At 35.2% G+C, this 14,120-nt stretch overlaps 1 protein-coding gene across 1 annotated transcript in view; it reads left to right on the top strand.

Moving 5' to 3' along the window:
• Positions 1-14,120, top strand: part of IL1RAPL2 (interleukin 1 receptor accessory protein like 2) — a 608,417-nt gene that overhangs the window by 560,957 nt on the left and 33,340 nt on the right. The window contains exon 6 of the mRNA XM_015597835.1: positions 10,405-10,550. Within this exon, the coding sequence (XP_015453321.1) occupies positions 10,405-10,550 (146 nt within the window). The remainder of the gene's footprint in view (positions 1-10,404; positions 10,551-14,120) is intronic.

Raw genomic sequence — 14,120 nt, 5'->3', positions numbered from 1 at the left:
ATATATATATCTCAGTAGTTCATCCTTTTTTACTACTAAGTAGTATTCTATTATATGAATAGAGACAAAGAGACAACTTGGTTATTCATTCATTGGATTGATTCCATCCAATCAGAACTGTACAATTTGGACACCTCATTTACATAAAAAGAACCTAATTGGGAACCTGGGCAGAAACTTTCACTATGAAAGACAGCCTCCTCTTTGTCTTGATGGGACACAATTTAAGTTGCTACCTGGATCTGTGTCTCCTGGGCTGCAGCTCCTTTTTCTCAAATAAGTGCTTATTATTTTTTATTAAAGTCTAAAATTAAATTTAGTTTACACACATAAGTTGCTATGAACATTTATGTATGCATCTTTGTATATGTTTCCTTTTTTCTGTGGTAACAAGCTAGACATGGAGAGGCTGAATTATATAACAGGTATACATTTAACTTTTTTAGTTCTTTTTTTAATACAAATTTTATTGTTTAGAATAATTTCAGATTTACTGAAAAACTGTGAAGACAGTGTCTTAGTTGGCTCGGGCTGCTATAACAAAAATTCGATAATCTAAGTGGCTTAAACAACACATATTTATTTCTCATGTTCTAGAGATTGGGAAGTCTAAGATCAAAGCACCAGCAGATTCAGTGTCTGATAAGGGCCCACATCTTTGTTCATAGATAGCTGTCTTCTCACTGTGCCCTCACATGTCCTCACATTGCAGAAAAGGCAGAGCTCTTTGGAATCTCTTTTACAAGAGCACTAATTCCATTCATTATGCTCCACTCTCATGACCTAATCACCCAAAGCCCCACTCTCTAATGCCATCACATTAGGAGTTAGAATTTCAACATATGTATTGGAGGAGGGACAAACATTCAGTTCATAGCAGATAGTATAGAGTGTCCTACATACCCCATACCCAACGTTCCATTTTGTTAATATCTAAAGTTGCTATAGTACAATTGTTACAATTAATGAAACAAAATTGATATATTATTACTAACTAAAATCCATACTTTATTCAGATTCCTTTAGTTTTTACCCATCGTCCTTTTTCTTCTCGGAGATTATTTAACTTCCTAAGTATCTGACAAACTGTGTTCCAAAGTGGTATACCATTTAGAAAACAAAAGTTAGGCAGTGCTGCTACTCTGTAGCAGAAATTGATTAACATGTGACAAAACATATGTATGTGAAACAGTTCACTCTAGTTCAAGCTACTATATTAGGAGCCAAATGAGTCAACCAGATAGTAAGTGCTACAAAATGTCATTGTTTATTTGATTTTGTTGCATCTTCTTTCTTTGCCCTACCAATAAAAGAAGATACATACCTATATTTAATTAAAGAAGATACATACCTATATTTGCAGAGGAGGAAAGTAACCTGAAATTTGCCTTGAAAAATTCACAAAACCCAACTAGTTAATTATAGACACCTTCAGAGAAGTGCAAACTAAGAGGCAAGAATTCCCAGCAAAGATAAAACACACAGTTGGGCATTTTGTAATATTAATTGTGTGTTCTGTGGTAAATTTGGTAGCTCATGTGAGTGAGAGAATTTCTTCAGGCTATGGCCATTTATGCTAACACAGAAGTAATTACTAGATTTTGTCTTCTAGCCTCAAAAGTCAATGTTCTTGAAATTACATGATTTTTACACAGCTTTACAGATTGGAACAAGTCCAGTAGTCTTACTGGAAAAAAATGCTAATCATACCATTAGTTCAACCAAGAGAAGTTCTGCATTCTTTCTTAGCCCACACATTTTCTTCAAATAGAACAGTTCTGATGGCAGAATGCTGAAGATGTTATGAGGAGGATTTCTCTCAAAAACATTTCTGGAAACAAAATTTCCTTCTGGATGCATGGCTCTTCCTCGGGGTATTGTATTTGCTTCATATTTTAATTGAATCATAACTCTTGTTTTGTTTACCCATGTCAGAAGTGCACTGCCCAGTAGATCTAAGAAGTAGGGATATAAATAGTTCTCAATCAGTTGGCTTTTGGAGAAGCTGCCACAGAGGCATTAGATCTGGCAGAAGGACTGGCCACACTGCCTAGGTTCTCTGTTTTCTGGGCAGCAGCTTGATCCTAGAAGTATGTGTCACAACTTTTTCACTCTTGATATTGCCCCAGAGGAAGAGTTCTTTGAAAAAAATCTACATAGAGAAAGAGCTTGAATATTTACCAAAAGTTTGATAAAATGATGTCACTTGGACTACAGCAAGTACAACCTCTGTATTCAGCAGTTCACCTGAAGCTTGGCTGACATATTTGATCAAATCCTGACTAGGGTTTGGGAATACTCATTTGTTTGCTCTCTGAATTGCTTTAACCACCTTGGTTCCTTGCCATCTCCCAACTTGCATCTTATTGCCAAAGCCCTCAGGCTCTACTCTTGGCAAATTCTCCTTTATTTCCTTTTAGGCAGAATTGTTGTAGCTCTCTTAAGTCTCTGATGTTGTTAAGAGACTGAGCCCTAAGGAAATCTGAACCCAAATGTAGTACCTACTCACAGCTGCTAGCCCATCTCATACAATTTCATCACAGTGTTTCCTCTGACCCTAGAAGATGTCATCTGTAGGGATGTTAAGGGAATTTTGTGTGTACAGTAGCCTAAGCTATGATTGTGCAAGTTTGGTTATTTTTATCTATAATTTTAAAGTCATTACAGCAAACTGCTCTTTATAAGGTCTACCTTGTCTATTCAGAGAAGTCAAACAATTATTTGGAAGAGACCCAGCAGAAACCATCATTAGGGGAGAACTTCCTAATTTCTGACCCTCCATTAAAACTTAATGGCAACATCTTGCAAAATGGGATAAAAGAGTTCATGAAAGTGATAGCCTTTGATTATAAGCATTATAGAAAAGCCAACCCAGTCACACACCTTTACAGAACTTTCTCTTAATTAATCTTACCAGAAGCTTGAAAATTAAAAATACATAATTTGCTAGTGAGTATTCCACAGTGCTGATAAAGAATGCTAGAGAAATTGAACCAGTTCTATTAAACAAGAAATAGTAATCTTTAAGCTTGCCTGCAGGGTTATGAACTTCATCTGATTGTGGAAGGAAACTGCATAAATTTCAATGCAATTGCTTTGCCCCAATGGAGAGTAACTTTCAGATTATAAATCTCACTTTTCAAATCTCCTTATCAATATATAATGTTTTTTTTTTCTTAAACAATATCATAAAACAACTTACCAAGTATTTTATAATTCTTGACCTGAAAAACATATTAAATTTATCTTAAGATTTTTCAGACAAACTTCTTAAAATGCAAATAATTTCATTTATTTTCAATTCCTGAAAAGCCACAAGTTGAATATGGGCTTTGTTTTTTGTTTTGGCTTCTTAATTCCTGTTTCCATCACTTTGTGCCCTTTTGTTTCCATCCCTTTAACTTGACACCCTCTCCTTGAATGAATGAAATGCTCTTAACAAAGAAGGGAATATGATATAGATATGAAAAATTTTATTTTTGAAATAAGATGAGTCAATCTTAAAGAACCCAAATAACTTTTTAATAACTCCTCAATTAAAAAAAAATATTTGAAGCTATGAATATGTAGTTTGTTCCCAAAGCATAGAGGAAACAACTGAAGTTCCAGGTAGCCTGAAGCAAAATGATAAGCTCTGTTTTGGCAACTTCCCACCACACATTTTTTAGTTCTTTAAAGCACCCACCTGCTTTGACCTTCCCCAAATTGAGCGCGCACGCGCGCGCGCGTGCGCGCGCACACACACACACACACACACACACACACACACACACACGTGTCTTCTTTTCCCCACTCTCAAATCCTCCCACTGGAAAAAGAAAAACTGATCAATCATTTTGCCTTTGATTTAAATAAGTTTCAAGCCTTATCATACTTATTTGTGAATGTGGATTTGTAGGTCATAAGAAGGCTTCATTGAAAAGTAAACTTTATAAGCAGAATAGATTTATCTAGGGACAGTGTTAATTGCCATGTATCTGAAGGACAATTTTTGGAGAAGTGGTGACTCTAATACTCACAGTTCCACTTCCACATTGGGTCTTAACCTTGACCTACGCATAAACTATTTAAAACCTACCTAACATATATTTGTTATCTCTTTTCATTTATTGAAAAGACTCTAGATGACCAATCTCAAATGTGGTCCCTGATATAAGCTGCTCTAGACTGGAATTTATAGTAAGTAAATAATAATAATTTCTTTTCATGTTTTTATACTACACAGTAGATTGCAAAGATATTTGTGCATCCTAAATTACATTGAGATTTTCATGATAGCCATCTGAGATAAATAGTATCAGATTATTTTACATATTTAAAAAAAAACTGAGGTTTAGAGACAGAGAAAGAGCTGTCCTTGTGCAGTTAGTTCAGAGTTGCAGAAAAGCTAGATTAAATTCATCAAAATACAACTAGCAATGATCATCAATTTCTGAAAATGTTTTATTATACTCCATACATGGGAGGTAAAGAATCAAAATAAGCCTGGGACTGAAAAAATGGAAATTAGTTTGGACTGAGAATAAGTAGCCTTGCCTGGGAGAACAGACAGGTAAAACCAGCTATAAAGTTAGTAGAAAACACTGTTTCTCCCAAGATTATAGCATTTGTAAAAAGCCATAATGACCCTGCCTCCTTTGAGTGACTACTGCTTTCTTTCTAGTGACACTGCATACCTACTTTGCTATTTTCATACATTGCTGGGAATTCTTAATTGCTGAGCCACCCTCTGCTCACAACAGTACCCAACCCATAGTCAATCCTCCTTCCAATCCCGCCTTAAAAATTCCAACCAATTTGGAATTTATCAAGGCTTACTAGACTTTCCTCAGAATTTTTCAGTGGAAAACCAAACAGTGCAAAAGATGCTTTCGTCCTTCAATCAAGGAACAATCCATAGTGTCTCTGGAGTGTCCCATCTTCAATACATTCAGGCAAGAAATCTGATTTTGTCAGACTACAGGTTTGATCCTGGTCTTTGACTATTAGGTTTTAATAGGCATAAGAAAAAAGCAAATGACACAGAAGAGAAGAGAAGAGAAGAGAAGAGAAGAGAAGAGAAGAGAAGAGAAGAGAAGAGAAGAGAAGAGAAGAGAAGAGAAGAGAAGAGAAGAGAAGAGAAGAGAAAAAAGGATTGTTTAAGAATTTTTTAAAACATATATCTCCTGTTACTGATATTCTCAATCATCATTCCTAGACAATGATTACTCATACTCAGAATAATGACCCAGAGACTGTGCAAGATACCTAGACATCAAAGAAGGACCCAATTTATTTTAGAACCAATTAAAATGAATGGAAATTGGAATTAGACATTTTATTTTATGTGAGAGGTAACCAAATCTCTTTCCTTTATTTAATGCTGAATTTAATTTTTTCAGCTTTATTGAGCTGTGATTCACAAATAAAAGTTGCATATATTTATGGGAGACAACGTGATGTTTGGTATATATATGTCAAATCATTGTAAAATGATTACCACAATCACGCTAATTAACACGTCCATCACCACATGTAGTTACCATTTTTTGTGTGCGGATGTTGAGAACATTTGAGATTTACTCTCCTAGCAAATTTAAAGTATGAAGTATAATATCATTAACTATAGTTACCATGCTGTATATTAGGTCTTCAGAACTTATTCATCTTATAACTGAAAGTTTGTACCCTTTGACCACCATCTCCCTATTTTTTCCACCTTCCAGCTCCTGGTAACCATCATTCTACTCTCTGTTACTATGAGTTTGGCTTTTCTTAGATCCTATATATAAGTGATATCATACAGTATTTTCCATTATCTAACTTATTTCACTTAGCACAATATTCTCCAGGGTCCCCTATGTTGTTGCAAATGACAAGATGTCCTTCTCTTGTAAGGCTGAATAATAAATATTCCATTGTATACATAAACTACATTTTCTTTATCCATTCATCTGGTCATTCATTTAAGTCATTTCTTGGCTATTATGAATAATGCTAAAATGAACATGAGAGTGCAAATATCTATTCAAAATCTTGATTTTATTTCCTTTAGATATATACCCAGAAGTGGGATTGCTGGATAATATGGTCATTTTATTTTTAATTTTTTGAGAAACCTCCACACTGTTTTCCACAGTAGCTGTACCAATTTACATTCCCACCTACAGTGTAGAGTATTTCCTTTTCTCCACATCCTGGCCAACAATTCTTAACTTTTTGTTTGTTTGTTTCTGACAAGCCATTCTAACAGGTGTGAGATGATATCTCATGTGGTTTTTACTTTCATATCCCAGAGGATAGTGCAGTTGAGCACCTTTTCATATAGCTGTTGGCCATTTGTATGTCTTCTTTGAAGAAATGTCTATTCAGACCCCTTACTCATTTTTAAATTGGGTTACTTGTTTAGTTTAGTTTAGTATTTGTTTTGAGTGGTAAGAGTTCTGTATATATTTTGGATATTAACCTTGTATCAGATATATGGTTTGCAAATATTCTCTCCCATTCCGTAGGTTACCTTTTCACTCTATTTTTTAATTGATATATAATTAACATACATTATAATAGTTTCAGATGTATAACATAATGATTAATATTTCTATATATTGTGAAATGGTCATCGCAGTAGGTCTAGTTAACATCCCTCACCAAACATAGCTACAGATTTTTTTCTTGTGTGAGAACTTTTAAGATTTACTCTCTTAGAAGCTTTCAAATATGCAATACAGTATTATTAACTATAGTCACCATACTGTACATTACATCCCCATGATTTATTGACTCCCTTTACCTATTTTGCCTATCTCTCACCCCCGCCTCTATCAAACACCAATTTATTCTCTGTATCTATGAGTTTGTTTTTTGTTTGCTTGTTTCTTTGTTTAGATTTTACATATAAGTGAAAGCATATGATATTTATCTTTCTCTGTTTGACTTTACAAATTTTTAAGTTTGATGCCATTTTACTTGTCTTTTTTCTTGCTTTTGTTGACTGTGCTTTTGGTATCATATGCAAACTATATATATATAATTGTCCAGACCAATGTCGAGAAGATTTTCTGTTTTCTTCTGGGCTAGAATTGAATATTTCCCTTCCCTCAGGTAGGCTAGGTTTGGTAAAACCCAAGTCTTTTAGGCTCTGGTAAAAGAGTTTTCCTTAAGGGCAGGCCTTTGTTAAGTAGAACAGAGTGTGCTGGGATCATTTCATGTTAGTTACTTTTCCTCTTCCCTTGCCAGAAGCATAAGAGAATCTTTCTCTGATATTCACCCGAAGGCACAGGGAGCAAAACCGAGAAAAGTGTGGGGCATCTTTAAGATTAGATCCCATGGAGCTTTTAACTCTCAAGTTAGTCTACACTGGGTCTGCATTGACTCATCGATTGCAATTTAAGTGTTTCTACTGGTACTGGCTACTGCTCCTAGGTTTTTGCTCCAGCACAGTGTGATTCTCAGTACTTCCTTCTGTATCAAGTTTCGGGAACAGGAGTTTGTTCCCTGTGACCTCAATTGTCTGATGGATCTAAGAAGAGTTGATTTTTCATTTTGTTCAGTTTTTTACTTGTTGTAAGGATGAGCGACAACTTCCAAACCTTTTCTAGTGTTACTCTTAATAATAAATAGGTCTTAACTAAATAAAACTTTTGAAGGTAGTGATTTGTCACCTGAATTTATTATGTTTTTAATTTGCTAGTGTTCACTTTCACATATAACTTGCCTTCAATGTTAATCCTTGGAATTAGGTATTTCTGAAGTCATTTGAAGCATATTCCAGATCCCCTCATTTGTATCCTCCACTCCAAAACCAGTCTCTTTAGTATCTCTCTTTCATACATGCTGTAAAACCTGCTTCTATCTTCCCTCCTAGAAAACTCTCCCTTTTTCATTTTGTTTAGGTAGAGTCTTGTCATATCTTTCCCAGCTAATTTAGCCAAAAATTCTCTCCTTTTTTTGAAATCTCATTGCAATAATGAGTATATCACTCTGCTTTACTTCATTTTGTCTATAATTATTTTCAACTCTGTAGATCCTGTCTCCTTGTTAAGTTTTAATGCTTACTGGGAGCAGGGATCTGGTCTTTTAATGTTTATGTTTCTCTTATACCAAATATCTAGCCCAGAACTAGGCACTTATGAGAGGATTGACAAAGAATCATTGATATATTGTTATATGTCAGTATTTGCTAGGAAATTGTAACTGCCCTTCAGAGCGATGTGTAGACATAAACAACAACTTGCTCTTTAACTCCAAAATTACAAGCCACCTCTAGATTTTCAAAAGCTGATAATTAAGACACCTCATACATATTAATAGACAGATGAAGGATCATTTTTGAAATCCACTCTCCAGATTCTTCTTGTAGTCCATGAAGAGCTGTTTTTGGAAACTGCATTAGAAGTTAAGAGGCAGGGGTTTGGTACAGGATCAGCTTTCTGCTTCATGCCTGGCAGAGGCTGTGGCTGCTCTACATATGAAGCTTTAAATCAGACTTAATATGTGGTACCTAAATCAGCTTCTGCACCATAGGAGGTTCTTCTATAACAGGTTTCCAGGACTTAAAAAATTAAGTGTAGTTGGGATTTACCCATAGCAGGGAAAAATGAGAGTACGATTCAACATAAACTATGAAGACAGTAAATTTCCATTTTTCCCCTTTATTAGATATATACTGGGAGAGGAAAAAGAGAGGAAAATAACTTTATCCAGGAAGAAATATTTAATAGAAACACTACTAGTAAAATGTGGTTAAGAAAATTCTTATACTTGTCTGGTTCAGTGATGACACATAAATATAAAGGGCAGAAGGAAACTTAAGATGTCAGTATCATCTACACTCAGATATATTATTGGGAGGGAACAGAAACAAGGTTAATTTTAAAAGCATATATATTTGGAATATAATCTGGGTTTCAGATTTCATACGAGAGATTCTCAGATTCTAGGAACTCTCTTCCACCAACCCAAGTTTAAGCCCTTCTTTCTCTCAAAGGAGAGCCAGAAGAGATTAACCCAAGCCCATTTTAAGTATCAGTAAATGTAAATGCAAATATTTTTGGAGGAGCCAAACTGTAAACAATCTACCTTTAGATAATGAAATGTTGATATTTAATAACATTCCTTTGCCTGTGCTTAGTGATATTTATATTTTAAATCACTTTAACCCATTTTACCTTCACAAGAAAGTTAAGGTAAATATGGTACGTATTTTTACCAATTTAAAGAAGAGTTAAATTAAGGTGCCACTGAGTTAATGACTTTATAAGGATTCAGCTTGAGCTAGTAAGTGGGAAGTCTGTACTTAGGAAACAGTTTTTTCTGAGCACAGTTGTATTTTCCAACTTTATGCTAAATGCCAGTAAATCAGAGGGTTCTTCTCTGTATTCATAACTAGGTGTCAAAAAAATGAGAATTACTTCCATGCCCCACTTTTACATTTTGCGAATATGTCTATTTAAGAACCTCATCCAATAACTTAAAGGTAGGATTGCCATTATTGATTAAAACTCGTTATTGCTCTCTTTTTAGTCAAAAGCAGGACAAAACAGAAAAGTCAGTAGGGTACGCACTTTCACTTAGGCAGATGGTTATCGTTGAGAGTATAATTCACCAAAGAAATGGGACCCACACTCCTCAGGAAGTATTTCTGGAAACTCAACTCCTCTGTGAAGAACACCTGTTCCTGGTTATTCAAGGCCTTTGAAACTTCACTTGAGAAAGCAAAAAGCAAGACTATGAGAAAATGTAACATAGGGCAGGGTTTATCCTATGAGAGAGGGAAGGAGAAAAGCAAACGTGGAGCAGTGTCTGAAGAAAGGAGGACCATGGTGGGGGGCTAGCACCACTGAGAAGATAGGGCACAGGGAACACACCTGCATTGGACAAAAGGCAGGAGAAAAGTAGAGAAGAGGGTTCTCACTGATATTTGGGCCACTAACACCCTCAATTTGCTTATCATAAAGCAACTATTTTCAAGGCTCCTTTCTTTACCCTTTCAAAACCTGCTGTCAAATCTCTAACCTCTAACACAAATCCAACATTCCTACAGATTTTTTTCTTCAAAAACCCAATTAATTTTTATTTGATTTTAGTGCAGAAATTCAAATTGTTTTCATAAGCTAGGCTTAAAATGTGGAGCCCAATGTTGCTTCTTTTTTCACACAAATTATCTTGGCTTCATTTATCAAAGCCTAGTGGCATGATAACATTTCTTTTTGCTGAGTGAATTTCTCAATTCTTTCCTTTCACATCGGATCTTCACATCAAGAGCCATCTTTTGTTTTTCTTGCTGAAGGTTCTGCACATAACCCAGTCAGGAATTTCCATACCCATTGGAGACCAGTGCAAGCTTTGTAAGGATCTGCAATCTTTGCATGGCTGTTCTCTCCCCAAATCAGACCAGTTCAGCCAAGAATACTGTCTTTATTTCAGGCTCCTCAAAGAGCATCTTGGAGAAAAAGAAGTTGAGTTGGCACTCATCTTTGATTCAGTGGTGGAGGCTGACCTGGCAAATTATACCTGCCATGTGGAAAACCGAAATGGACGGAAACATGCCAGCGTTCTTCTGCGTAAAAAGGGTATTTGTTTTTATAGCTACGAGTATGGTTTGTTTAGCTACCAAGTAACTATTGAAGTTAGATATGTTTCCTGGTCTTATGTTATCACTTAGTGTAAACTTTTATTAAACATTGTCTTTTTAAGGAAAAAATATCTCTCTTGCAGTGGATATTAGTTTAAAATGCCTATGATCTTTTATAACATTATGAAGTGGTAAATGAAATGAAATATTATGTGTTAAATCCAGTAAGATAAAATGTGCTTTGGTTGTAACTGTTATGTAATATTTGATAGGTCATGATTTTCTCTACATTTCACCTTCACCTTATATTGCTTAAATGAAATACTAGGGATTTTATTATTGCATGAGAAATAAAGTCACTTTTTTTATTCTCTGACTAAAATATAAAGAAAAATAATGAATAGGATCATATCATATTCTTATAATTATTATAATAAAAATAAGCAATACTTCATGGTATCACCTGGTATTAACAGGCCTTTAGCAGGTGTATATATTTTTAAATAAGTTGGCACTCATGGAGATCTATCTCAAGAGTGGATTTCAGGTGGGGTGGAAATTGTATTAATGGGCAAAGAAATTGTAAACTTACAGATAAAGGAGATAAACTCAGATATAGGGACAACAACTCTAGCAGCTGGAGCAGTTTCTGAGATTGGCTCTTACTCTGCCACAACTCTTGATTACTATAAAAGGCTGAATACTTTCTGCATGTGTGCATCTGAAAAAGGTTTTGCAAATGTAACAGGACAAATTTTCTCAGTCAGTGTTTTTGTTGTCTAGGCTATAGAGCAATAGAACAGTTTCAAGCAGCGAGGTTACTAGTTGTACTTCCTAGCCAGGATGGAATTTTTATTTTACAACCAGCTCTAATACTCAACTTTGACCAGTAGCTCTAGTAAAAGCAAGGAAATGTCATTCTGAGAATAGTGCTTTTATCTCTCTAACATCATTTCTTACTCTGTTGGACTTGATTCTATCTTAAAATAATGGCGGGTTTAAATATAAAATAGTCTAATATGGAAAGTGAAGTCAGCAGACTCTGGTTCACAAGATCCTAGTTCAGCCACTGACTCAGCTCACTGGTTCATTGGGACTAACTTGTCTGATCAGACATTCTGAAACTCAGTTTCCTCATCTGTAAAATAGGGGTAATAATATCTAACTTGTAGAGTCACTTTGAGATTAAAATGGCAATGATATGTTGTGAAATATACCATGTTCAAATAGGATTTATTTTACAGAATTTGGATAATTTCTCCTGTGCACTAGGCAACCACTTAGTCCATCTACATGAAGGGCAGACATTGATCATGTCCAGACACCTTGCAGCAAGGGTCACTTTGTTCCTGTCCATCTCTGTATCCACGGCAACTTGGGCAGTATCTGGCCACTAATAGGTAATTAGAATCCATTGTGCTAGATACTGGGGAATTGAGTGCTGAATAAGATATAGATCCCCAAGACTGTGTGAGGCTTACAGTCTTCAGGGCAGTGAGTATGCAAAAAAGATAAAAATTAAACAAAAAATTCACCAAAGATACATAAGGTTACAATTAAAAACCTGCTTTGAAGAAAAATAATAAGACTCCTATCATTCAGGCAGTAGAGATAGAAATAGTTAAATTTAAGGTTCAAAATAAATCTATTTCTCTTTAATGAGTAAGCTACCAGTAGCGGCCCTTAAAATTTCTAATAATCTGACACTAGAAACTAAGGCATACTGTAAAACTGCCACCTCTCATGGCTTCTACAAGGAAATTATCAAAATCATGAATATCTGAGGATATATTAATTCTCATCTTCCTGATCTCTAAATATTAATGTTCCCCAGGGTTCAGGCCCCCTCTTCTCACTCACTTTATAGATGACTTCATTTCATGTCAAGGTTTGCTTGACATTTATTTATTAATTGACAACTCCAAAATTTATATCTCTAGCCCACCTAAACTCCAGAATTGTATACCTAACTGCCTATTCAACAACTATACAAAAACTCCACTAATAGACATATCAAATTTCACTTGTTCCAAATAGGATTCCTAATCTCTTCTCCCTATAAACCTGATCCTCCAATTTCCTTCTCCATCCTATCACCATCCTTCCAACTGCTTAGTCCAAAATTCTTGAAGTCATCCTTGACATTTTTCTCTACTCACCAGACTCCTACCTCTTTCCCCATCTTCACTGCTGCCACCCTAGCTTGAGCCACCAGCATCAACTGCCTGGTTCACTGTAATAGCCTTCTAACTAGTCTCCCTGCTTCCCCCTATGCCTTTACAGTCTATTATCACAGTAGCCCAAATGATCCTTTTATTTGTTAAGTCAGATCACATAGTCTTCTGATCAGAACCCTCCAATTACAGAACGCTCATTGAATGAAACCCTCACTTAGAATGAAATCCCAAATCATTGCCATGGTCTAGAAGGCTTGACATAATCTATTATCATTTCTGGTTTCATTTTCTACCATAATCTGCCTCGAACATCACACACACTAGCTTCCCTTCAATTTTTCATACTCACTAAGCACAGTCCTAGCTCATGGTCTTTTCACTTGTTATTTCCTCTGCCTGGAATACTATTTTCCAAGATGTCCCCATGACTCATTTCCACCTTTTATATAAGTATCTACTTAAATATTGCCTACTTTTTAGGCTTTCCTGGACACTCCTATGTAAAATAATATTACCCTTCACTTTCTTTTAAAAAAATTAACATTACTGGGTAAAATTGACAAATAAAATTGTAAAGAAAATTTATATCCTTTTGCCAACCTCTCCCTATTTCCTTACCCACTGCCCAGCACCTGAAAACGACTTTTCTACTTTCTGTTTACATGCCTTAAACTTTTTTTGGTTTAGATTCCACATATAAATGCTATAATTCAGTATAGTCTTTATCTCATTCTCTTTGGCTTATTTCACTTAGCACAATGCCTTTCAGGTTCCTCAATATTATAGCAAATAACAGAATGTCCTTCTTTTTTCAGGCTCAAATATATATTTCATACTTTTTTGATCCACTCATTTATTGATGAACTACTCATCACATTTTCTTTTCCCTCCGACTTGGGTCTATTTCTGTTTTTGGTGGTCATTACTATTTGATATCACATTACATGTTTGTTTGCTTCTTGTTTTTTCTCCTGTACTGGAATGTAAACTCCATGAGAACAGGGACTTTTCCTGCCTCATTTGTTGCTGTATCCCTAGTGCATAGAACATAGTAAGTGCCCAAAATATTTTTGGGGTGAAAATGCTCCTCCTAGAAGACTCGCACAATTGGGTGTTGGATGGATAACAGGGACTAATAGAGATGATCTGTGATTTTTATCTTAATTACTATTTCTCCTGGGTATCTAAATGCATTTCTTTTTTCAAAGATATTCACTTTACGTATTGGGGGTTGAAAACTCACTGACCTCAGTGGCCAGGCAGATATTGAGTTTTTTAAATAAGAGGGATGGATATAAGAAATAACAAAAAAAAAAAAAAAACAAGCTATAGAAAATATGCCTTACTTTATAAAGGAAGTCACTACTCTTTTCTAGAAGATTAATGCTATA

The sequence above is a fragment of the Pteropus alecto genome, unplaced genomic scaffold, assembly GCF_000325575.1.
Source record: "Pteropus alecto unplaced genomic scaffold, ASM32557v1 scaffold150, whole genome shotgun sequence".
NCBI classification, from domain to species: domain Eukaryota; kingdom Metazoa; phylum Chordata; class Mammalia; order Chiroptera; family Pteropodidae; genus Pteropus; species Pteropus alecto.
This window is presented reverse-complemented; position numbering and strand designations above follow the sequence as displayed.